General features: G+C 44.7%; 1 protein-coding gene across 1 annotated transcript in view; it reads right to left on the bottom strand.

The window, feature by feature from the left end:
• Nucleotides 1-7,820: 7,820 nt before the first annotated feature.
• The window catches only part of LOC146191210 (uncharacterized), a 227,000-nt gene continuing 207,260 nt past the window's right edge, over nt 7,821-27,560 (bottom strand). Inside the window, exon 8 of the mRNA XM_084599895.1 lies at nt 7,821-8,146. Coding sequence (XP_084456021.1) covers nt 7,821-8,146 — 326 coding nt within the window. The remainder of the gene's footprint in view (nt 8,147-27,560) is intronic.

Raw genomic sequence — 27,560 nt, 5'->3', positions numbered from 1 at the left:
TCCCCAGTTACGTTTGTCTTCTCCTGGAATTCAATCGGTTGCCGTTGCCGACCGTCGGTTATCTCGGCTTTGCATTACACGTCCTGGCCATCCAAATTTCTCCTATAGATTTCGACTAGAATATCGTAACTGACGTTTATTACTTTGCCGACCTTACGCGCTTCCTGTCTCTTAAGGTTAAACCTATCTTTTTCCTTTGAATAATTCTCTGCGTTGTCCTCAATTTAAGTTGAACCCGCCTTTTCGTTAGCCGGAAGTTCCCGCCTCGTAGGTGAGTACTGTTAACGTACAAGTATTATATACTTTCTTCTTCAGGGGTGCTGTAAACTGTCATTCATGACCTGATATTACTAGTATACCTGCCAAATGCGCTTCACCCCAATCACATTCTTCTAGTTGTATCGCTATTGTGGTCCGGGCATTAAGTAAACCTACTTTCTTACCACTTCTAGCCCCTCGGTATCTATCGTAAACTGTTTTTCTGTCCGCGGTTGTAGAACATTATTTTCGGGATCTGCATATTTTTTTTAACGCTTAGTGTTCTTCTTTGCCTGTGCAAATCATTTTCTTGAGTGAATAACGAATTACCGAGGTATTCTTCAATATATTTTTGTTTCCAACTGTTCCCAATCCGAGTCTTTGAATACTTCCTGAGTGAAAGCACTGGGGGGATCGTGTTTCTTTATCTGAAGCCGTTCTTTATTGAGGTTGTATTGCTTTGTTTATGGAGAACTATGTTCGTTGTGCAGCCGCAAAGATATCTTCGAGTGCTTCCGCACATGGCTCGTCAATTTCCTGGTTGCCCTTGGTAACGCACGCAAATCTGATTCTGTTAAGCAAATTTGAGCATTACTCATTCGTTTCAATTATGAAAAGAGGCAGTATTCGCCGAGGATAATTGTTTTAGTGCGCTGTACCATAGCTCAGTGGTCCTAACAGCATGCCCATGTATGCGTGTGTGTACGTGGGGGGGGGGGGGGGGGGGAGAGGTCGCTAAGGGTAACAACCGGGATCCTAAAGGAAGGGAAGCGCGTAGCAGGGGTGGCTGAACGTTATGTTGGGGGATGAGATTAAGTTTCCTGGGATAGTGTGGACGAAGCTGGCATATTACTCTGTTAATTAGAGAAACATGCGAGGGGCCTTTGTCCTGCAGTTGGTCTAGTGAAGCTGCTTCTGTTGATGATGATGTGTGTGTGCATTTAAATGATTGTGTGTGCGTGTGTGTGTGCGTGTGTGTGTGCGTGCGAGCCTGTGTGTGAGAGAGAGAGAAAGAAAGAACTTATACAAATAGTTTTATAATGAGAAAAAAAGAAGCCGCCTCGCACTTCCTCCGTAACTCTCAGCGAGTATGAAGAGGCTTCGCATCCTCACTAGGCTTTTCTTTTTAAACTTTTATGCAGATACCGATCTTTTGTCTTCCTACCTTTAAAGTGCCTTTACAATGTTCAGTCTTTGTTTTTAGCTGACATCAAGAAATGAAGCAACTGGAAGACGTTCGATATTAGCGTCTTCATGACGCCCAGTGATCAGAGTTAATTGGTACATTTCCATGAAAAGGATCGCAGGAAGGTCTAGATAATATCGTCTCGTGGAGAAGGTTTCTAGGCAACGATTTGCTTCGGAGAGGTCTTCCCAGCGTTTTGGTTAATCCTAGCAACCTATTCAGCAACCGTGTTCAGGTAGATTTATTGCTTTTTCGCATGTTAAAGTGACACATCCTGCCGCTAAGCTTCACATGGATTTGCTGAGCGCCTAAGTACACATTTTTTTTGAAAGCGCTAATCTCAATTAAAAAGAAAACAAGCAAACAAGAAAGATATGCGTGAGTTGACGGGAGGTAGTACTTGGTCCAACCGGTAGGTGCGATAGCGTGAGAACAGGGGCTGACACTAGTGCATGGTTTGGAAGAAGCGCATTAAATCATTCTGAAAACACAAGCCCGCACTTCTCCGCTGCTGTTAATACTAATCACTTGGCTGACGTCAGCCCTCTTCTTGTATATTTTTATCGCCATGGGCGATTTTTACTCCAGTATGCTTGTAAATATTTGTGACATCTATATACTCCAAGAGAATTATATGGCATTTTCTTGCATTTACACAGAGCGCTTCCTTCAGCGAAGTAAAGTCAAGAATATCACAATTACACAGCTTAGTTTTCATGCAGTCACTAGGAAGGTCGTGAAAGTTTGGCTTCAAAAAATGGCGTGAATGTTCATTTAAAACAGCTTCAATGCGGCTATTGAGCTTGGTTTTGACGCATTTATACACTATAGAAGGGGTGCATTGAATACTGATGCACCATTTTAATGAGTGCGGTGCTGCTTTCTGCACCAAAATAAAAGGGGCATTAGTACTTCAGTGCACCTCTTCCCGAGGGTGTGAGTTATAGACACTATGTACACCTTTAAGGGCGTGATTTGGTTTACAGTGTATATATGCTTTGATAATAGTTACGGGCTTCCTCGTATGTACTGAACGTTGACGCTATTTACGGCGAGGCATACAAGCGAAACTTTTGATAACAGTTCACTGTTCGCAGACTTCGTAAGGGATAAGGAGAAAATTGGTGCCGAAATGTAACAAGTGCACTGGTCGTTTCCTTGACGCACACTTGCCTCAGTAACCTTGCCGCGCGGGCAATTTTCCACTATAATCCTTGAAGTACCAAGAAGAAATAACGAATGCGTCAAGTATACGCATTCTCAGTGTTCAATACGCCAGTGAATATGTTTACATTAAGATCATTCTCGTGTTCGATAACAAAACAGAGGTTGAAAAATAAGATCTTCGAGCAGCGCTATCTTCAGATACTGAGGCAAAGCAATCGTTGCAGCCTTCGCTGACATGGCAAATTTTTCCGCAGAAAAAAAATACTTGCTAGTTCGTTATGATGACACCTGTTTCCTTTTCATCTCTTTTATTTCTTTCGTCAACGCGAGATCGATAGCACTGCCTTCAGCATTACTTTCAGTGCAAGGAAATTAAGCGGTGATGTAGCTTGGCTGAGCTCGTATGTACATGACGAATCAACGTCGATTCGTTCAGGGAAATTTCGATTCGTATATTTGCTTTGTTATGGCTAGCAACGTTTAGCTAAGCTTTGTTTTGTTTAACTTCTAGTCCCATTCTCATTACAGCGATGGCGAAGTGGCTAAGAGGAAAATGGAAGCGCGCTTTATGAAAACGATGACAACTGAAGCAGAGGGTGAAAGACTGTAGCCTAACACGGGAATAAACCGGCTGCGGAGATGGCACATGTGTCTATCGCTTCGCTCCGGCTTTCGTTCGAAACGAACTGAAGGCGTTTTCTTTTTTTCTAGTAGTTATTCGAAGAAGGCTTCACCGCCGCGTTGGCGAAATCGAAGAACTCGAATATAGGAATGCTACATCATTAGAGGAGCAATAAAGGACACGGGCTTCAAGTTTTATTGATCTCAGAAATATGGCGAAAGGCCTTGAGTGTGTTAAAGAAATAGGATTAAAACGATGTCGGAAGTATGCGCACTGCAAATATTTTAAAACCAAGATAACAGGAGTAATATAAGCTTATAGAAAGATGGCCCATAGATGGTGCACGAACTTTTAAATGCAGGCAGAAGCATGAAAATACAGTCAGGCTGTGCGCAGCTATATTTGCACATTCGCAGATACAGCATAGGGAGAGATACACATTACAAATTAACGAGTTTCTTCGGTGTGCTCATGAAAATTGGTGGTATTATGACATCAGAAAAAAGCGTCCGACACCACTTGCTTAGTTTTCCATCGCAGCGATCGAAGCCGGCTCTATGTTAAGTACTACACGGCAATGCACATAACCTTATGCTTGCCCTCTTGCGAGTTAGTTTTCTGTGGAGCTTGGCGTCTGTTTGGACTTGTCCAATCATCTTGCCGGTCATTGCCCATGAGCACTAACGAAAGAATATCAACCTGTAGTTCGCGATCTTTTTTGAAGCCATCCTCCCCATCTATTTTGCTCTTTCGCCCTACTGGAGGGCATAGCAAATGTTTTCTGACGGTATATGTCCTTTAGTTAGCTTAGCTCAGGCTCGGGAGGACAACTTTGTTTGTCCAGCACGGCACTGGCTTACACAACGGACCTGGACATAGTTTGCCTTCCTTCTATTGCAGGAACGACTAGAGAGCTCTTATCAGTAATACAAAGAAGGTGTCCACAAAAGAGAGCCCCAAATACAAGCAGTTGCAGCTACTGCCCTAAGATGGCACGAATGGCGGCACAAGGGCACTCAGTTCATTCACAGCGTGTGATTGACAGTATGCCCTGTAGGGGAAGTAATTGGTTTAGTGCCGATCCTTTGTGTACCTTAACTGGTGATACCATGCTCAGGGTGACAGCGGCTTGCAGAATGGTTGTATATGAGCCTCGCTGTCACCAGCCGCAAAAAGATAACAGCAACATTAGCTGTGCTGCTATTGTTGAGCATGCACTTTCATTACATGTGCGACGGGAGAGTGTGCCTGTCTGCGAACTCTGCAAAGGTATTCCTTTAAGATTATTCTTTTTATATGATCAGTTTTAAATGAAAGCGGCGGGGAGACCTCGAAATATTGCATACTATACATTGCATCTCTCGTTGTTGACGCTAGGAATCTAAATTTGGGGAGTACTCCGATGAGCCGAATCGCTTGGAAACTCGTTCTCTGCAACAAGAACTAAAGAACGGAGCGCGCTAGCGCTAGATTTTGTTGGTTGCAAGTTGGCTGATAATGTGTTACGAGTCTCGGTTCTCGCTTAGAAATCGGACGGTCTTGGACAGCAATGAATGAAGGAATACCGAGTGGCCAGGAAGTTCTAACCGCCGACCTTGACGAGGCCAATTGTGCGCTTTGTTTGTGGTGGTTGGTGGTCGAGCTGCGGGAATCTCTACGAAGTGTAGTTGGTGGACACAGATGAGCCGGAAGTGCAGTTGGCGAGTGTAGAAGAGCTGACCGATCAGGAATCAGCAGCCCATTCGGGACTGCTAAAAAACTGACCATGATTGGCTGGTTCGGTTATGTGAAGCTTCTCCATCGCGGCAGTATCTCTGCACGGTGGCTATATTATACATGTTCAAAAACCTGAACCCACTACGGTACATCATTGAACGCGTTCTCAAATTTATTCAGCGGGAAGTAAAAGAATAATATTACCTGATTGATAGAATTATGAATTAATTTAATGAATCAGATGAAATCAGATTATTTCAGTGGCGGAGTGCTTGATTTTAACCAATTGACGTTTTTATATGCTCTCTGCGACTGCTGGGGCAGAGATCGAATCTAGAAAGTCGATTTTCTCGGATGCGGGCACGGAAAACAAAAAAGAAAAAAACAAATTTAGGGTCTTGTTGCGTTCGTCCCAACCCTGGCTGTACGGGCAGCGGCGCATGAAGGCAGCCACCGGATGGTCCATATAATAGTAGCGTATGAGAAACTCACAGCAAACGAGAACAGACAGATATTGCGGCGGTGAAGCTGCGCGATACGCCAGGCCGTCTATAGCATATCCTAGTGAGTCCTCAAAAAGTAGTTTAGCTTAGAAAGCAGTTTTGTCAGACTGCTTTTTTCTATTTTCTTTCGGCCGGGTAATTTCTAGTAAGCACTCCACCATCATAAAACGCGTATACTGAGGGCCCCTCTAAACTCAACTAAGCTGGCTGATTGCATCATGACAGCTTCCACCGTCGCCGAACTGGAGGTCGCTGTTGTGCAAACTCTAAGGCTACAGTTCAAAAAGTTTGCAAGCCCTAGTAGAGGAATCGTGAAAAGTCTCCAAGCAGCAAGAGAGATAGAGAAAAAAAAAATGAAGGCCCAGAGCTAAGGTTTTGCCACTGAGAGCAAGTGCATATTGCGAAATTCACTCTCTGCAATTCACTTTCTGGCATACTGCACATTCTCATCCTTCAAGTGCGTACCAAACTCAATACTATTCTTATAATTCAAGGACAGCTCAAATGCCATGGCTGCGATCTGGGAATCTCTGATTGTAGAAAGAGGGTTCAATAAATCCTTAACCGTGCTTAGAAGCGAGAGCTTTAGAAACAAGCCGAGTTATAATTTCAACTCAGCCAGCTCCCCGCCCCCCTGAGCCTGCCTAATAGTCTACATTCGTTCTTTTACAAGTGTCTGAACTCGAGAAGAGACATGTTTGTTGCCCTCTTGACGCCTGCTCACTTGGGTTCTCCAACTAGACTTTTTCGAGAAAACTATATGTCCTATATAGCGGTGCTTCAAGTGTCGAGCCAATAGGTTGCTCAGTCATAATTTTAGTCGTTTTGACACGTCAGCACTCTTACAACAAACGATTACTGGGGATTGTGTCCAGGGAGAAGGCAAATGAGTTGCCAACAATATCAAATGCGCCGGCCGAAAAGTGTTTTGTGCAAAGTCGAACGTGTGAGCTGGGTGCCGTCGTAAATGATCAAAATATCAGCCTGAAAGTTCCAACAGTCTTTTCTTGAGGAGTTTGCCACTGCTGTCCCAAGTTCGGATGGATATCATTAATAGAACACTTCATATACACCCATCCCACTCCCCATTTACTTAAAATATTAAGATTAAGAAAGAAACCTGGTAACACGACCTCTCGCGGAAACGCTGTCTTAAAAGGGCATATGCACCAAATGTTTGGTTTCATGTCTTTTTTTTTTTTTTTTGGTTAGTGATGCGTAAGAGATTGCCGTAAATGAATAACCACATGGCATTCGTGTATGGCTGCTAAGTAATTTACAGTTTTATATTTTTGTCTCACTTGTTTAGATTTCATAAACGCGCGATGTGTATGGCGTAGAATTTCGTTATGAATTACTAGAGGAATGAAAAACTGTGACATAATTGCTCTTCGGTCGTTTTGATTCACTACAACGCTAAAGCCAGCGTGCCTTAAGAGCAGAAATCACAACGAGTGAATAAGCAGCGATTATCTTGTCGTTTTTCGTCCATAGCACGACCTGTACGGAACCTAGACATCATAGCTGTCACTCTGCTATTCAAACCGAGATTTGAACAGGCGAAAAAAAAAAAACGATTCGGTTATAAACTCTGTAGCGTTCGTAAGAAGAAAAAGAACACGCACTGGCTTGTGCATAGTAATTTATTACTCATTATTACAAAAAATAAAACAAGCGATGAAAACTTTTGTGTTTATACTCCTTTAAGCTTTGCGAACCGGGGCCTGGTCCGCATAACCTGATGTAAAGATCTAGCATGAATGGATGAAGGAATGTTTCTTTTTCTGCATTTTCATTTCTATTTCGTTTTAGTGGTAAAACTGAGAACCGCTCCTCGTCCCCGAACGTTGACAAAGAAATCTCGCTAGTGCGTTTATAACAGGATCTTCACGGACCAAGTGTCCATTTTCGATATGTCGGCAACTGAAGAACCTCCGCTCGACATTTAGTCATAATCATGTTGTGCACCGGGAAGCACAATACTGCCGCGTTGATTTTTTGATTTGCACCTTAAAAAAGTGCCGGTCAAGCTTAGATGCTTGCGTAGAACAATACCCATCCTCCTTTTCCTCTTTTTTTCTTTTTTAAAGAGTTGTTCCTGACAGAAAACTTGCCGCTGCCATTCATTTCATCTACTGCCACCCGGCGGCATTGAAACTGGAGCGACACGCAACCAAATGGAAAATAAGAGGCAAGTGATCTGTACTTATTTAGGAAGACGATGTAGTACGTATGCAACATTTAAGTAGCTCTGGTCACTTGCATCCTTATTATGTTTAAAACTTATTGGGAGCCGCGCCTGCGCATAAGCATATTTTCTCCAACCCATAAGGCAAGCACATGCTGTTACGGGAGCTCTCTCGTACCGTCAGATGGTCCACTTGTAGACGCTCTCACTGACCACCTCCGTGACTGGAAGCGGTCGCTCGGCTCCGCGCCTCTGGTGGTTGACGGTGGCTGTGGCTCCTTCCTCTCCTGTTTCATGCTCTTCTTCACCTTCTTCTTCCTCCTCTTCTTCTTCATCTTCTTCCTCGTCCTTCTCGACGGGGCTGGGCCGGGGCGAGACGAGGTACACGTGAGACAGCGTCTCGCCGCTTCCGGTGGCTCCAAGACTCTGGTGCAGGGTGTCCCCTGGCCCGTTGGCGCGCGCGTGGCTCTCCTCCTTGATCGGGGTCAGCCGGCACGAACTCAGCGCTGCGCAGCAAGGTGGGACAAAAAGACAGCCAATATAAGGCTCGGTCAGTGGTCGATGTTATACGTGTGTAGCAGACGCTTTGTTCGATTGCCCGAATAGTCAGCTATAAACTCCATAACGACACTCATCGGTGCACATAATTACTATTTGACACGTACTTCAAGTGAAGTGCGAAAATTTCTGACGAGTTGTGGTAGGACATTGAACTGGATTGGATGGTAAGTGGTTCTTCGAAACGAAGCAGTGATAGTAGAAAATACGGAGCTGTTAGGAAGGGTAGGTGCTAGCTTGTCTATTTATTCCGTCCTTTGTTGCTGAACTTTTTTTCTTTTTTTTTTCTTTTTTTGTTGGCAAGTTTTAAACGGTTTGAATAAGCTTGTGCCAGATATTTATTAGTTGAAACGAACCTCAAGGCACACAAATGATCTGTTTTTTGCATGAAAGTTATTGGGTGGCCTTTTGATCGTTTTATATGCAGGCTTCAATTTCTAGTCACTTTCTTTACAAAAGTTCTTTAGGGCTACTCTGGGAAAAATAACGTGAGAGTAGCCGATAATGAAAATTGTCTTAAATTATCATTTCCTTCGTTCACAAACATGATTACGACACGACTTAAGATAGTTATTATTGGCGCTTCTATCTACTCAGCCGTTTACCGCGTCAATCGGTCTACACCCTCAGCTACATTAAATGGACCACGAAAAGAAGTTTACCTAAGCTAGAAGCGCATGCGAAGTCGGTATTTCATCATTCGTCAACAGATAAACAAAGGTAGGTAGGGCAGATTCTTGCATTTCCCAGTTATTGCAAGAATGGTTCAGGTCCATTGGCTTTCTGCAGGTACGATTGAGGTATCCAGTTAGATTGCCGGCCATGCGGGCACCACTGTGATGAGAGCAGAGAACAGAGACACATCCGTTTGCTAGAGGTTCGATGACACGGCAGACGTCTGAACATGCGCGATAACAAGGTGCAGCTGCCGGAACTGACGTAAACGAGAAGACATGTGCAAGAACTCTTCAATACACTCGTATCGACTAGTGTATCGACGTAATCTTGCACATGTCTTCTGGTTAACGTCATTCCCAGCAGTTCCATTTGTTATTGTTAAAGGTGAGTTATGTAGTGAAGAATTCCAGGCGGGAGAAAAAAAAAAAGCTGCTCTCTCCACCGGTAGGAATGCAGTTTCAGCAAATTAAACACCAGGACAGACATTTAGCTATCAGAGAGAATTATTGCACTGCTTTTTCCCGTCACCGCTTCCTCAAACATCGTTAGTGCAGTTCGTCCCATTATTACACGACACCTCTCGAGTGTAAAGAAATAACTTGCCTGACATGTGCTCTGTATCTCGCAATGGGCAGTTGAATGCTTTACGTCACAATAAAAAGTGTCAAGTTCGCATGCAGTCGGTGCCCATAGCAAATTTTCTTTATTCTAACTGCACGAACAGAAATGCATACAGACAGAGATTGTATAGATATGTCCTGTGTGAAGGTACTGCGATGAGAGGTCAGAAGTCACCATGAAGCTGTGAGCACTGTCATTTTCAGGTTATGACAAGTGCACCAGACCCCTAAAATTCAATCTCTGATAAGGCAGTGTGTAAGAGAAATAAGTTATTGAAGCGTTATTATATCCTCCCCATTGCTATGCAGAGCTCTAGACCTTGGCCCAAAGTTTTATCGTAAGTTATAAACTATAAATCGAGTTGAATAGTTCCCGTTTCTCTGCCTGTAAACAACTTTATGCGATCGCTCACCAGCGATCACTCTTGCAAATGAATGCTTTTATGAAACCGCTTTTACAGCCTATACGTTCGTGTTTTTTGAAGGCCGCCAGTGAAGCAAGTTTTGGTTTGATTTCTGTGTTGCGAAAGCCGAACTATTTCTGTTACAGCTTTCGTGGCCTGCTCTGATGAAGCCGGATCCAATCAGCAAATATATATTTTGCAACACTTTTGACCCCCGGCTTTGTGAACGAGGTTCTATTAAAGAGCAGTGTTTTGCTTTCAGCCAAAGCGGACTCGGTGCGATGAACTATACGCTGAAATAAAAAGAGAAACTCGGACTTTGCACGTTTGATTTGGTTTTCATCAAACTGGACCTTGCGTAAGAATAACGTCTGAAATATAACCTTCACATGTAATGGCAAAAGCTCGTTCGCGATTCTATTACAAATGCCGGGTTGTCGACCTGGAAGGATGCACCCCATATTTAGCCACGTAAAACATCACTCATTGTTTTTCTTGGGAACTGCGACAACATTCTCCTAATTGTCAGTGCTGTGACAGCCTAGGGCTAGATGCAAGCCTTTGAGCAATAAAAGTCAGGACTGTTTATCAAAACGTTTCATCTCGCTAAAAAGGATTGTCAACGTTTGTAGCTGAGAGGCATGTGCAGACATCGAAGTAAGAACAAAGGTTCCATAACTCGCGATGTTACTGATCATTTATGGCACTTCAATTTTCGTTCTACTTTAATAGAAAATAACAATTCAAATGATCGGAATAAGAACAGAGGTTCCATAACACTCAATGTTACTGATCATTTATGGCAATTAAATTTTGGTTTTACTTTAACAGAGAATAAGAGTGCAAATGATTAAGCAGTTTCTGTGATAAATAACTTCAAAAATGTTTTCAAAACTTCAATCATTTCATGGCCTCTATTGGCTGCTAAATTTCAGATGCCTTGCTGCTGTAAGAGAGAGAGATATTTTAATGGCAACAGGAGACCCTACCTCGATAACACTGCCGGTAGTCATCTCACCCGAGTATTCTGTGCTCGTATATCTTTCAGGCTATAAAAAATTGTTACGAAGTAATTGTTACCAGTTGTAGGAGTTATTACTGTGTCAGTCGTTACACAAAGCGCGCAGACTCGGAACCGTTTCGTGGTCGAAGTTCCCCCAAAGTGACCGATAAGATAAGTTAAGATACGGGAGTGGAGGTGGATGGCATGGAATGGCAAAAGTATGGAAGGAAATGACGGGAATAAAAGACGATGTCAAGGACAGATATAGAGAGAAAGAAATCAAGATCAAAAAGAAAAAATTGTAAGGATGATTACAGTACTTCCTATTGCGAAACATGAGCGCAAATATTTAAGAGTTTTTGATATATATTGAGGCAAGGAATTTGAGAGATGCTTCTATATAAGCCTGTGCAGTTTCAAAGTGCTCCTTATTTTGTAGTGAAAGCTGCACTGGGCTAGTAGAAGCAAGATTCGCCATTCCTGACCGTTCCTGTCCTTTCATGCACAGGGCATGAAAGGGGGTACTGCGTAGAACGTCGGTGAACTTTGATGCATTCAACGGAACGCTGGATGTGTATGACGCAACACTTCGTTGCTCGCAGCCAAAGCTTTCGCTCAAAATTCATTTCAGCAGCTTTGAACCCCTCTAATTCTTTTCCCACGGGTCAAATAGAATTTCTGAGAAGATCAGAAGAAGAGCTAGGAGCAAGCGGCGCGGTGCTCTTGGAGCTCATGAATCTTGTTTCTCTTGTCGGGAAGAATTTTATTTGGCTCGTGACTCTCTGACAAGACCGGGTTAACGGTGATGAGGGCCCGGTTCAAAAAAAAAAAAAAAAAAAATGAGGGAGGTCTTTATAACCCCCTTTACCTTACACCGCCCCCTGTTGTCATGTTTGAAACTTGATGCGTTTGAGAATTTCCTCCAGGGAACACGCGCCACATCTACTCGGAGAGTCTGCTGACTGTTTATGAACATCGCCTGATAATATTCTGTCCCGCAGAGCACACGGACACACTGGCATCAAGACTGAGCTATTATAGGAAATTACAGGACACGTAACATGCTCCCTAAAAAGTCAGAACGCGTGTTTGGTGAAGCATAATTTTCTTGAGTGGATATTTTCTTGATTAATTCGATAATACAGGATGATTGGCTGCGTGTGAGTCAATCACCAATCATTTAAATGTTCTGTGAATTCATACAGCAAGGCGAATTGAATCTCGACTACAATGTTTGTACAGAAACTGCAATATTATGTTCTATATGGTGGCTTAAAGTAGAGCCAATAGGTCTTATTACTTCGAACATTGTCATAATACGGGGAGAAGAATCTTTTCGGAAAGGTGGCGCCTCTACAAAATGATATCGCTACTGAAATGGCACAAAAGAAAACTTCAACACGCTCAAATATTCAATAATATATATTTACTTTTAAACATATAGGTGGGCGAATAAGGTTAAGAAGCTCGCACGGGTCAAGTGGATGCAGCTTGTACAGGACCGGGCTAATTGGAGGAATATTGGAGAGACCTTCGCACTGCGGTGGGTATAGTTAGGCTGAGGATGATGATGATGATGATATTTTTCACATTAACAAAGACAGTATATTTACTTTTTGAATATTATTTCGACGTTTAAAACAGAAGAAAGCACTTTTGTATGTATCAAGCACCTTTCCTGAATTTACAGAATAAATTTACTTTTTACGCCATAGCGTATGCGCTCATTACATTTCTATAAGCGTTCTGGACCGTTTTGCAGGAAGTTTCTTGCTGAGACCTTCAACGTACTCGCCTGAGAATCTCCGTCTCCGCTCTCAGCAGCGGCAAATTTCTAAGATGGCTGCCAGCTATGAACCGTCATAATGTTTAGCTAATAATTTATTGTTTCTTGTTACATTTTTTCCCTCACGCTTGGCATTTTAAAATACATAACTGACCTCAACAACAGTAATGATAGAGGTCAGTTGGACTGCCAGCTTCTACGAGCTGACTCCCAACTGAACGCCTGCTAGAACCCGTTGATTCCACTTGACTACCAACTAGGACCCCTGGCTGCCAGCTGCTAGGCATCTTGAACAATTTAATTATTTAATCCTAACTGAATACCAGCTGAAATGAACTGAATCCAGTGGAAACCAGCTAAAAACATTTGAATTTTTTCATCAATTTGAGTGAGTGCAAAATATTGTACTTAGACTGGCGAAATATGAGGCTAGGCTTTGGACTAAGCTTACGATGCAACAAACAGCTTTTGCAGCATTCGACATTACAATACGTAATCTCTCAGTTTAATCATGGAAAATAAGGAAAACTATTATTTGACCATTTTTTCGGACCGAATCTATAAATCTGCCATTTTTTTCCAGCTCTCGGGGCCAGGAAAATAAAGGGTCCGGGTCATTTGAACCCATTGAACCCTGGATGATCCAGCCCTGATCTCTAATGGTTCGTCGCTCGTTACTCTCTCTCGGTTACCCAGGCAACGACAGTAAAAGAAGCGCTCTAAAACGTCACAGAATCGTTCGTTCTTTTGGATCTCATCTCTTGCTATCGGGGCATAATGAGGCCTCGAGTAATATTATCGCTGACACTGATGCTGCCAGGCATGCATTGACTGCCCTCGCACCTCCCTAGCTCGCTTTTACGTTATCTTAATTTATACAGTAGCTTAAGCTCTTGATTCCTCCACGGCTGCAGCTCGGAAGAAAAAGCGCTCGGGAAGAGGGACCAGAATCAAGATTTCTTCTGCGGGCAGCAAACGAAACAAAATAAGGAACCCAAAAACTCTCCGGTGGATGGCATCAAATTTGCCGAAGTTGATGCGGAGGATGTTCGTCGGGCTATGGGAGACAACGATGTCGAAGTAGACAAGACGGATGTCTGCTTGTTGCACAGAGGGAAGAAAGAGGTAGGTACACTGCGAAGAAAGAGGTAGGTACAGCGTGCGGTGAAAGGCCGGTAGCAGTAACAGTGTCGCCGGTGGCAACGCATAAAGGGAGAGGGGGAAGGGACTTCAACGTTCATAACGTTCATAAATTCTCTGTTCATGCTCCGTCCGCCATAAGTTCTCCACCGCCTATCACCCCCAGACCAACGGTCTTACGGAACGTCTAAACCGTGAACTCACAGACATACTGTCCATGTATGTGTCCATGTATGAGATTGGGACTTTCACCTACTCTTTGTGACGTTCGAAACTCGTCTCGTCGTTCTACAGCTGGATACTTTCCATTTTATCTGCCGACACCCGTTACTGCCCTTCGACACCTTACTACCCGCGGCTGGCGCGACCAGCACTTACACCAGCGATGCCGTCGCCCGCGCTCATGATGCCCGCCGGATTGCTCGTGCCAGGCTCTTTCCATCTTAAGAATCCCCACAAAAATTAGCTGTGGTTTAGCTTGTGGTTAAACCTGGAGTTACGCGAGAGCTATCTGCATGGCGACGCTTAGGTTCGGTTTGAAAGTAAAGACATGGCTTTCGTACATGGTTGTTTACTCTATGGTTTCAGCTTTATTTATGCCATAGGGGGCACTTTTGGCCACTAAAGTGCGATGAGCCGAAAGCGCCATTTGCGCAGCGGTCCGAAGCCTTCCACAACGGCACCTCTTTCTCTCTGTTTTCATTCCCACCTTCGTGATGACGCGACAGCGTATAAGCTACCAGCCAACATAAAAAGCCCCATTCTAACAGAGCCGTATGAAATTGCCTGCATGGCTTACGGATAACGTGAATGCATAGGTTTTGGCAGTCTGATTGTGATATCACCCTCCCATATGAAAGGAGAGGCCCGAGTTGGCAGCTCCTGCCAAACGTAATGTCAGGAAACATCCAGTCAATGCTCGGCCATTTCAGCTGCGAGCTACCGCCTCCCACGAATTTTTCTTCTTCTAGCGGTTGCTAGACAACGGCTCAAGGTCAGTGCGACCACGGCCAAGGTGCGACTGCGACGAAAGCGCGATCACGGCGAAGCGGCTAGCGTAATGCAGCTTTCGCTACAAAATGCCGGTACAGCAGTCGCCACCATGATGTGCACTACACTCCTGGATCTCTCGTCTTGCTATGGCTCCCGTGCCGTAGAGTGGAGTTGTGCGAAAAATTTTTGCCGCGTTTTACAGGCCCTTACCGTGTTTTGCGCCCCATGACCGGCGTCACATATAAGGTTAACCTGTGCATCCGAAGCCCATGTCCGCAGCGCCACCGTCCGAAATTGTGGATAAGTCCCGTCTCATTGCTAGCCCAGCTGTCTGCCTTGACTGCATTGATGTCTCGTCTCAATCCCTATCATTCACGTTCTATCTCACTAACTTTGTGAACGTACCGGGACTTTTCCCGAGGGGCGCAGTTTTACATAGTGGCATTCGCTGGCCGTGCGCCAGAGGACGATGCAGTGAGACAGGTTGCCTTAAAACGACGACGCTGAGGGTAGACTAATCTGAACTGCCATCAATACTAGTTGTGTGGATTACTATCGCTTGTGAATTTTCTCCGTAGCAATATTTCTAACAATAGCGCAATACATTGATTGTGATTCACTTAGGTTTTGAAGATTTCAGCCTTTACACGCACAAAGTGTGAATGCCTGATGGCAGTTATAATACGAAAGTGTCATCAGATGTATTCTATTTGCGCTCTTACGACAGAGGACCGCAAGGGAGCTCACCGGGTTAATTATAGGGCTTGCTGAGGTGGGCACATTTATGAAAGATCGCATTGCGCACACTCCAATGGGGCTCGTAACAATACATGCATACCCATTCAAGCGCAAAGGGAAGCGGTTTCCTTGTGCCACGCCTGGCAGGAGACAAAGTCGCTCTGCAGAGGCAGGGAATAATACAGCATTCATTTCGCCGCGTCCGGACTTTCTGTTTCACGGATTCGTTTGAAGGCGCCGCTATACCGGCGGCTCCCTTTGTGTTCGTCGGAGCTGTCAGTGATGGTGGTTTGCACTGCCAGCTGACGGCTGTTCGCTCGAATCAATACCTTGCCTACTCCACGTCTATCTGTTGTATAGGTTCTGTTTTTGGTTTTTTTATTCAAGATTACAAGTTTTCACAGCTGCATTTTCATTTCCACGTGCTCGACACTCGCGTTTTGCAAGCTTTCTGACGTCAGAACTTTGTCCCGCACAATTTCGAAACGAATCCCGTGGTGCACTTTCAATGAGGAATTCTTTAAACGCTTCTGACAGCTATGCCGCCTTCGGTGTATTCGCTGAACATTTGGCTCACTCCGAGGAGAGCTGTATTGAGGCAGACTTTAAAATAAAAAAAAAAAAAAAAACACACAAAAAAGACGGGATGCCAACGATTTTCGATTCCAGCAAACAGGACGACGTGCCGTCTAGATGGAATGATGGGATCTTTTGGACAGTGTCAATAGATCGAAGGCCGCTCAGCGGATTGACATGCAGAGTCAAATAGCAGTTCTAAGATTTATGACTTCACCTAGAGTGATCGATAGTGAGTGGAGGCACATCTCTACATTTTGGATAGCTATTGGATCTCAGAATATTTAACTTTTTGTTTATTTATTGATGCTTACAGGGTGCTGCGGCTCGTTTACGCTTGTACCTAACCTGCAAAGGGCCGGAAGGATAAGCTCGGTCACTGAGCAGCCAGCGAGCAGCACGTTCAGTGAAAAGCTGATGCAGTGGCAGGAAAGTAGAAAAAAAAAAAAAAAAAAAAAAAAAACTGGCATCAATCATTCTTTTCAGTACGATATGTTTTCTTTCATTATTATACGAGTAAATTTAACACGCTAGATCCCACTCATGTTTGCTAAGTAGTAAGTACACCCTGTAAACGTATCCGTGCTGAATAACCCGAAAGCTAGAGCAAGCTGAACAGAGTAAGGGCAGAAATTTAAATAGAGACCAGTTACACTCTACGGAACGCAGAAGAAAATGGTTACGCATATTTTATGAAGTATAATACACTTTCTTTCATTGGTATGAAAACAATTTTAGGCACTGATCGTTTATGCAGTGACTGCCCTGGGTTTCAAAAGCAGTATGCTAAACAGTCGTAAAGGAAGAACGAGCATGCATTGGGGTAGAAAAGATCGAAGAAAAAGTCAGATGTACGCTCCATGTACCACAAAATACGTCCGAGGTGTGGCTAACGGAATGTTTGTAGCATGCCTTAAGCCAACAGCTTTGTATTCTTTGCCCTTGCTGTGTTAACAAGGCACACGAGACGACCCCTTTTTAGCCACTTGTTGCACACGATTGTAATATGCCTCATCTAACACAAGAGAGAGAGAAAGAGAGAGAGAGAGAGAACTTCCTTATTCCTTTCCTAAGGAGTGCACGTGAACACTCTGTGTACACATCGTATCCCTACAAGGTATGACGCGATGAACGGGCTTGCTTCTTTTAAGACGTCCCCCTGTTTACCGGCACTCCCGGACACTGTTGACAGCACGTCAACAGCGACGCAGTCTACGTACCCAGCGTGAGCAATTATTGCTCTAGTATGTGAGTTCGCTCCTGTTATTGACAGGCAGCTCTTGCAGCGCTTCCTTCCGCTGCACCGGCCAGCTGACACGGGGCCCGGTGGCACTCGTTCAAAGCGGTTCTGCAAACAGCCTAGCGAAACAAGTTTCCTTGCCGAAGCAGCTGCGACCCAGGGATCGCTTCCACTGAGCGCGAGACAAGGGTGCTCTCACCTACGATCTTGCACGTGTGTCGTTCGAAGCACTGAATATGCCTTTGGTGCAGCATGCTTGCTGACATCAAGAACAGCTAAGGGGCCTATACTTTGTTATTTGTGCATTCTTGCGGACCGGTGAGCTGCAAATGAGATGAGCAGGTAGGCACGACAGAATACCGAGAACAATGTTTAAGCAGGCTATAGAACGTCAAGGTTATGCCCTGCTTATGACGTGCGATGAGTGTTTGTGTTAAATGTCAGCTCTTTAGAGTAAGGATAAGCGAACTTTGGCGCATATGCAGTGCATAACCAATCGACTGACAAGAGCGGAAAGCCAAATCGCCACACATATACTTGAAGCTGTGGAAAGCAGAAAGCGTGGCTAATCTTACATCAGTAGTCCCTCAGTTTCGTTGTCAGAACGAGGCTGACGTCATAGGCTTGCGCAGAATTCTGTATTACAGCCAAGTTTCGTCGAGCCCCCCCCCCCCCCCCCCTCAGCTTCTACAGCCAAAACACGGTTTGAGTATTGGTTATAAACATTTATATTGATGTGATAGAGTAGCAAGTACATACAAAATATTTTGTGCTTAAGAAACAAAACAAGCTTTGCCATGAATGGAGATTTAAGAATTACTCGACGGTGCGCTTCTCCTTCCGGTTTCTTAATTGAGTGCCTAGGCCTCCTTTCCGGAGGAAAAGGTGGCCTGGAACCCAACAGCACGACTCCTCATCGGCCGCCAGTAACGTAAAAAAAAAAAAAAAATTATGGCCATAACCTTGCACTCTTAAGAATGGCGGCATAGATCCAAGTGCATGGGTCCAACAGAGTAAACGTAAGGGGGCGAACTTGGCGCCTCCCTTAGAAGATTGAGGGGAGGGGGGGGGGGGAGGAGGCCTGCCCCTATCTGCGCACGTCTATGGTTAGCGTTTGTAGGGTTCATCGCATGAACGGCAATGATATAGAATGCGTCATCACTATTGGTGTGCATGATGTGAACCTTTCTTCGTGTTTATTGCTCGGTAGCAGAGGTATAACAACCTCTGTCACAAGAAACAAACTAGAAGTTGTAAGTGCGCCTTAGCTTTGTGCTGTCTATTTTTTTGCCCTTGTGTCGGTGCCGGCTGCTTGAATCGTGAGCCCCAATAGATTTGTTGTACATGGCAAAAATCACCGCTTATCAAATATTAGCAAAAGCAATACAATGTGCACAGAACCTTCAAAATTAGCTACAAAGTGGTAAATAAATAAAAGCACTACAACAGATGCAGCCGGCAATATCAAGACAGGCGTAAGTCGAAAATAAAAACGAAAACGAGTTTATAATTCACACATACAGGAAAAAAGTGAAATACAGTGCCTGCTCTCCATATAATATGAGGTCTCTGATTTCCATGCTTAATATCTGCCTTTTTACATTTTAAAACTTCATTAACTATTTGATCAAAAATGGAAATAAGAAACGAGCAGCTTGTTCTTCATATTTAGTCGGCAGCTTAAGTGCCTTTAGTTTATAAGCCACTGTAGATAATTTATAGCTTATTCTGGTCAATCTTCTGGTTTTCCGCAATCATCAAGCTCGTCTTATTCGCGCTTCGTTTGTAGCAACACACAAAGACTATAACTGAATGGGCATGGTTGTCATTTTTGTGGCCGAAGGAGCGGAAGCAACTTCATTAAAGTGGGCAAAACTATTTAAAACACCCGGAAACCACAGTGTGCATACTGGTCAAGCATGTCATCCTCCGACTGTTTGCAACCGAGGGAAGTGCATTGTGCAAAGGCACGATAGGAAAATGGGAGAAAAACGTGGACTACAATAGCGTGCTGTCCATTCCTGTGGGCGCTCCTACCGTGATGGGCATTGTGATGCTCCCCACGCAAGTAGGCGGCAACACTGTGTCGTGCACGAAGTGAATGCCGGACAGTGAGTGACGTTGACAGGCCACGTTTATAGGAACTGCAGCGGTGGCCTGAATGGTCGTTTATGGCTGATTGTACCGCCGTGACAAGCGCTCAGAGAAAGCGGATAAATAAGAAGAAACCACGCTGTCAGAAAACATCACGATGGATCCAAGCGTTCTCTACTCGTAGCTTGTCGATAATGTTTTGCTTTCCGAACAGCACTTGAACAAGGGGTCTGCGTATTGCTGAAGTGTTGCGTATGACACGGAGAGCAAGGATGACTGGCGTACCAACGCTGATGGTGTCCTTGGCCGAAGAGGTAAACCTCCAAAATGATCAAAATTCGTCGGAAAGAATAAAACGACAAGTTGTCTCATTGCATGACACTCTGAACTGTAATACGTTTATCAGGTTAAACATTATTCGGGCTATGATTTGTGCAATCGTTCATGCAATTAGCTCTCACGTGGCCGTGTTCTGCGTATGCGCGCCGGTATTTTGGTGTTTTTCTGAGCTAAGATAAAGGTAGAAGCATATGATGTCTCCAGTGGCTGCACATGAGCCTCTGTTGGAGGCAAAAGAGAGAGCAAGTGCAGCGTGAGTTTAAAATTGCGGAGGGTGGCGGTTACATGACAGGGTGGCGCTGTCTTCTCAGAAGGGCCCTAGGTTATTTGACGTTAGGGCGCTGCTACGCTGCGGTTTGTGGCTGTGAGATAGGGGGGAAATTTTTTGATGTGATGACGATAGGATAAGTTTATTATTATTCGTGCTTATCTCTTCCACGTTATTTCTCACCCAATGCGTCTTTACACGTTGAACAAATACTGCCAAGAATATGGGCTTCAGGGAGCATGCAAGGAGGTGAGCGTGCCGAAAACGGGTCATGTGATTGGAAGTAGTTGAAAGAAATAGCGGGACAGCAAACTGAACACACGGAAATTACAATCTACACTATGTAGCACGGTTAGTTGTGATTCAAGATGGCGATGTCCTGGGCGACAGCTGTCAAGTTGAGCCTCCGTCCCATAAAAATGCATAATAGATAAAGCCGCAGCTCCCCCCCCCCCCTTCCTTCTCGCCCCCCGATCGAGTTTAGTTGAGTAACAATGTATGTAAATTAATTATTCTGACCCGATAAAATTGTACCGCACTAGATACGAGGTCTATAGATAATTAATTGGGTCCCGAGGTGGGCATTTGACCTCAACAAGTTCAACCTCACCTCAATCTCAATAAAAAATTTCCTGACCCCTCTCAACCTCAACCTCACGCATTGAGGTTGAGGTTGGCCCAGGTGACCTCACCTCAATTTTTCAGTGGCCATCACTAACCTCACTTAACCTCACCTCGAACTTAAAGTGTGAGATCAAGGTCGGTTGGACGACCTAAAAAAAAAAAAGAGTTGGAAAGCTTTTTTATATGAGAACGCCAATTATAAAACGTGATGGCTCAAATTATGGTCCGTGATACGCCAGAATGATGACATAGATTTTAAATAACTTTGAATATGACAATTCAGGTAGAACGAAAGGAAGAAGATGGTTTGCACGGTATAAAAAAGAAGAACCGAACAAGGGTAAATAGGGTACGCCTCAGGTCGCAGATGAGCCAACGTTTCGACAAGTGGACTTGTCTTCGACTTGCCCAGACGAAGACAAGTCCACTTGTCGAAACGTTGGCTCATCTGCGACTTGAATATGACAAGGCTTACTGGTAAAGTATAAAAAGAAAATGAGCTTTTCCCAGGGCTATTTATTTATAGTAGGCTGACTTAATAACGGCAGTATAATTGGTCAAGTTCAACTCTTCAAAATTTTATTGTTATAATTTGTTTTTTGTTGTGGCGACCTTTTGTACAGCCTAATTCCTGCTGTCATGCTTGTATGTCCTTGGTGCTGCTGGATACAAACCCCTGAAGGTACTTTTGTCTGCAGTAAAACTCCGCCCATATTGTGACCGTCACATAGTGTGGCTCTTCCAGAAGAAAGTAATTATTTCTTACTGACAATCTTTTTCTACGAGAAAACCACAAGCATTCTATTGTTTCCTCATTTTTACATTTGTTGCGAAAAGAAATATCTACCATATAAGTAGTGATAGATGGAAGCTGTAACCCCATAACATTCTTGTCACTTGTGACTTATCACATGACGCAGACGGAAAAAAACGTTACCACGTGATGAGACGCATCATTACGAAAAGGTAAATCATACTTGCACAGTTGACTTTACGCTACTTTTATAATCCTGACGAATGCGTTGTGCTGCATGGGGCAAACGCAGTGATAAATCATTGGAATGATTACCCTCTCTTCTACTTAAATAATGAATGGCCAATTTACAGTCTCAAAGCATACATACCATCATTTATGTAGATTAGGAAATAATGCATTCGGTCGAGATAGTTCTCACATTACCCTGAGATGCCAACACATCTCAACTGCCGGTTTCCTTATCCACTGGTCTCAGTGAATGCATTCAAAGATCAGTGTTTTTAGTTTCTTTTGTGTGGCCAACGTAACGGAAATTCGATGTCTTTGCCAGTGCGATAACTGCACGCGCACACATCGTCATCGGCATATTTAGATATCGGCCATAACTACAGCTAACAGCGTAGTGTTACTATGTCATGCGCCCTGGACGCCGAACGGCACAGAGCGACAGACAGGGCGACAGACAAAGAAGGGGCGAACCTCAGTTGGAAAGGACGGAAACGTCCGTCAAATTACTGCAAGTCGTCGACCACGGGCTGCGTGTCTTGGCTTCAGAAAGATGCTCCTCCTTCTTTTCTCAAAGAGAACGAACGCGGAAGGAAAAGGCAGCCGCAAGCAAATGGGCAAGAACAGCGTTTCTTGTTTTTTAGATACTGCCTTTCTGGCTGATTTCGGGCGGCTCCCCGACGCCGTTTAGGGGCAACTTCCAAGCGTACGTTCCAGGAACGCGTGGTGTCAATGAGAACGGGAAGCTGATGCACCAGCGTCTAGACACGACGAGAAAATCACACCCACTGGAAGCATGGAGTGGAAACCCTTGTCCCATGTTACGCGAGTTTTTTTGTCGGTCTTTGACTGCACAACTCTCCCTTGCTGATTACACCTCCCGCCCCCACTTATCACCGTCAAGAGAAGGCCAACGGGGGGTGAGCAGAGTGGCGCCGGCTACACGGGGGAAAAGCAGAGTTCGAACACTGACTGGTGCGTCCCTCTTGAGAAACGACGAGATGTCTGCGTGGTCGGCAAGCGACAGAAGACCGCCCAGCGGCCGCGACTTCCGAGAAGCGATACGGGTCTGTCTTTATTTTTCTTTATACGAAGAGGAATGCCCCAGTCGGAGAGGAACGCGCAACTAAAAGCCAGATAAGCAAAAACAAATCTTTTGAAAAGAAGAACGAGAGATTAGGGGGGCTGGGAAGGGGAGAGGCACTATGGGCCGTACCACACACACACACACACACACACACACACACACACACACACACACACACACACACACACACACACACACACACACACACACACACACACACACACACACACACACACACACACACACACACACACACACACACACACACACACACACACACACACACACACACACACACACACACACACACACACACACACACACACACACACACACACACACACACACACACACACACACACACACACACACACACACACACACACACACACACACACACACACACACACACACACACACACACACACACACACACACACACACACACACACACACACACACACACACACACACACACACACACACACACACACACACGCACACACACACACACACGCACGCACACACACACGCACACACGCACACGCACACGCACACGCACACGCACACGCACACGCACACACACACACACACACACACACACACACACACACACACACACACACACACACACAACGGCCGCGGGCAGTGGCTGTGAGTAAACTGGTGCACGAAGACAAGACGGGGCACCGGTAACTAACCGCTCAAAACGAAAAGAAGCAAACAGGAAATGTAAGGGTGCGCAGCGTGATTGAAAAAGAAAGCCCGAGAACCAAAGAATGTAGCAAAATTCTCAAATAAATGGATGTATAAATGCGAATGTTAAAACACTGAATATCTATGTTTACAAGTAAAACAGCTAAAATTCATGTCGACATGATAGTGCAGTCTATCAGCGCACTCACACGCTCGAGCATCGCACACACTTCTCGCTCTCTCACCCACACTCCTACTGTCCTTGTAACGCTCAGACCCGTCGAGCCCCGCCGGGGTGGTGCAGTGGTAAGACGCCCGACTACTGTGCCGGAGTACCCGGATTCGAACCCGACCTCGGCGGCTGCGTTTCGATGGAGGCGAAACGAAGAGGCGTCCGTGTGCTGTGCGATGTCAGCGCACGTTAAAGATCCCCAGGTGGTCGAAGTTACTCCGTAGCCCTCCGCTACGGCTCCTCTTTCTCTGTTTCCACTTTCACTCCCATCTTCCTCCCTCCCCTTATGGCACGGATGCGGTGTCCACAGAAAACAAGTGAGACAGTTACCGCGCCTTTCCCTTCCTATAAATAAATAAGTTCTTTTTTTTAAGTCCCGTCGAAAAACACGCGCCTAAAAATACATAAAACACACTTACTCACAGAAGGAACCCCAAAACACAGAAAGCGGCACGCGCATGTGCAGTTGTTTAATTTCCAAGAAATGCCGAAGGGGTTCCAGGTCCGCGCATCGTCCGTTTCCCCGCCGGGGTGGTACAGTGGTAAGACGCCCGACTACTGTCCGGAGTTCCCGGGTTCGAACCCGACCTCGGCAGCTGCGTTTCGATGGAGGCGAAACGAAGTGGCGTCCGTGTGCTGTGCGATGTCAGCGCACGTTAAAGATACCCAGGTGGTCGAAATTACTCCGTAGCCCTCCACTACGGCTCCTCCTTCTTTCTTTCCACTTTCACTGCCACCTTCATCCCTTCCCTTACGGCGCGGTTCAGGTGTCCACATAGCAAGTGTGACAGATACTGTGCCTTTCCCTTCCTGTGAACCAATTATTATTATTATTATTATTATTATTATTATTATTATTATTATTATTATTATTATTATTATTATTATTATTATTATTATTATTATTATTATTATTATTAAGCACTCGCAGATTATGACTAGCAGCTTACCGGTATCGCTCAAGAGGAAAGTATACAACAGTTGCGTCTTGCCTGTACTCACCTATGGGGCTGAAACGTGGAGGCTAACCAAGAGAGTTCTACTTAAGTTGAGGACAACCCAGAGGGCTATGGAACGAAAAATGGTAGGGGTAACATTAAGAGATAGGAAGCGTGCAGATTGGGTCAGAGAAATAACTCAAGTTACCGACATTCTAGTGCAAATTAAGAAGAAGAAATGGACATGGGCAGGACATGTAGTGCGAAGAGAGGATAACCGATGGTCGCTGAGGGTAACGAACTGGATTCCAAGGGAAGGAAAGCGTAGCAGGGGGCGGCAGAAAGTTAGGTGGGCGGATGAGATTAAGAAGTTCGCAGGGGTCAAGTGGATGCAGCTAGCACAGAACCGGGTTAAGTGGAGAAATATGGGAGAGGCCTTCGCCCTGCAGTGGGTATAATCAGGCTGATTATTATTATTATTATTATTATTATTATTATTATTATTATTATTATTATTATTATTATTATTATTATTATTATTATTATTATTATTATTATTAATATTATTATTATTATTATTATTATTATTATTATTATTATTATTATTATTATTATTATTATTATTATTATTATTATTATTATTATCGTCGTCCGTTAGTCGAGATCAGACACCCGGCTGCGAAGTCGAACGAGCATACAGCCAGCTTGCGAACAAAAGGCGCGCCCGCCACTTCGGCGGTGAAACGGAGGGCAGGCCCTCTCAGAAACAAATATGTAAATGAAAAAGGCTGTCGCTCACACAGGGCGCAGGAAAGGATGACTACATTAAAAACAGTAGGGTTTCAGAACTATTAAAGTTCTTGCCTCAGATGGATGGCACCTTTCTATGCTTGAATAGGTGCTGCCTTCATTGGAAGTCAGTCACATTTTCTGTCCTTCAATGATGTTCCTAAGTCACAATACACCCATCTTTTTCTGTAAGAGTTTGTTTATTGTGCAGTGAAAGGTAGCAAATAATAATAATAATAATAATAATAATAATAATAATAATAATAATAATAATAATAATAATAATAATAATAATAATAATAATAATAATAATAATAATAATAATAATAATAATAATAATAATAATAATAATAATAATAAACAGTGGATTGCATTGGTAGTACTACGATCTCCCATCCTATCGCTTTCCTCCTGGTTAAGTCGTACCATATGCTAATTTCATTTATTGACTCCTTAAGGGCCCGAAGGCATAACACAAGGGGCCTTACACAATAGCAGAAAGCTGATTTTATTTACTAAAATACGGGGTCTTGGTGGGGCGACTTCTCATCAAGGCATACATCTCTAGTCTCCGCTCGTCTCCTTTCCTTCCTAGCTTGTTCTTCCCATATGCCTTTCTGAAACATCCTCTCTCATACCATCCTCCCCGAGCAATGGCTTGGTTGCTGAGTCTTGCGTATTTTAGTTTCTTGTTTTCTTCCTTTCTTTTTTTTTCTTTTCTTTTTTGCCTAGAAGTCGACACACCCACGTAGGTCTAGAAACCCTTATAGCGATTCCCACTGGTCGATTGGAGCTAGGCGCCGGAATCTGAGTAGAACGGCCTAGACCACTACAGAGCGAATCAACCTTGGTCAATCAGCGAAACGTGCAGAACGTGCGCCGGAAGTAATGCTGAGCCGGTTCCGAAAGTTGAAGTCGCATCCCTGCGGCGAAATTCTGGTGGTTAATAAATAGGCAGGAGTGTCCACTGCCGTTATCTTTGAAAGCGCTAAAAACAGCAAAAAAAAAAAACCCGGAAATGACTACATCACCGATTGGAAATTCAGGCGAGATCCGACTCTGGTCGGCAGATAGAGCTAGAGCGCGCCGAGTTTTTCCAGACGACCAGCGTAATGTGCGCAACCAACCTATCTTGGCCGGCCAATGGAATTCCAAATTGTCTTCCCGGGTCAAGAGAGCATGCTCCGGAGCGACCACCGGAAGTCGCTGTTATTTGTTGCGCCGACTTTCCTTGCTTTTCTGAAGTTTTTGCCACCGTCGTCCGGCCCCACTCGTTTGCCGCTCCGCTCTTTTAAATCCTCTCCCTCTCCTCCAATCGCATCGAACGCAAATACGTACGCCTGCACGCACACAGACCGTTCTGTACGTGCGCATCGGTAACCAAAAGCACGTACACGACAAGCATTACGGAACGTGCACGTTGAGGTCGTTTTGAGGTCGAGGTTGACCTCACGAGGTCACCCACCTCTCATTGAATCTTGAAAAACTTTGGCACATAAAAGCCCCGACATTAACGACGTGAAAAGGCAGCATTAATGAGTTCCGTTTACGGATGACAATTTGACATATACATATAGGCCCCCTATTTAAGCAAGATGTACAAACGTGCCTACGAGGTCTAGAAGCAGCGTGTCTAACTGGGGATCCGAGCTTTCCCCGAGGGGTCCTGGACGGCTGCGTCCCGATCTCACCCTGCCGCTTCAAAAGCGAGGCCCCAGTGGGCAATGCCTGCCAACTATAGCTCATGTCTGGTTGTTTCGTGACGTCAGTGCTCAACCGTATTTATAACCTGCCGGCAAGCAGCTGCGCTCACAGCGCTGACGCCGGATTTTCTAAACACCGGTCTTCACTGCTGTTGCGATAATAATATAGTGAGCATGCCTCAGCCGGGTGGTAGTTGGCAGGTGACATGGCAAGGCACTGGTTGGTCAGTGGGCTTTGTGACGTCACGATACCGCACGCCATGGTGTAGTTGGCAGAAGCTGCCAACTTCGGTTGCTCCTTTGAGGTGGGAATTGAATCGGGGACCCCTGGATCTCGAGTCTGACCCGCTATGCCTCTACGTGTTCATACGGCTCGGTTAAAGAGCGGCTGTATATGTTGAGTAATCTTGCACACAGTGTTATGCAGCTTGC

This window comes from Amblyomma maculatum, chromosome 4 (assembly GCF_055883805.1).
Source record: "Amblyomma maculatum isolate TAMU_Amacu chromosome 4, ASM5588380v1, whole genome shotgun sequence".
NCBI lineage: Eukaryota > Metazoa > Arthropoda > Arachnida > Ixodida > Ixodidae > Amblyomma > Amblyomma maculatum.
This window is presented reverse-complemented; position numbering and strand designations above follow the sequence as displayed.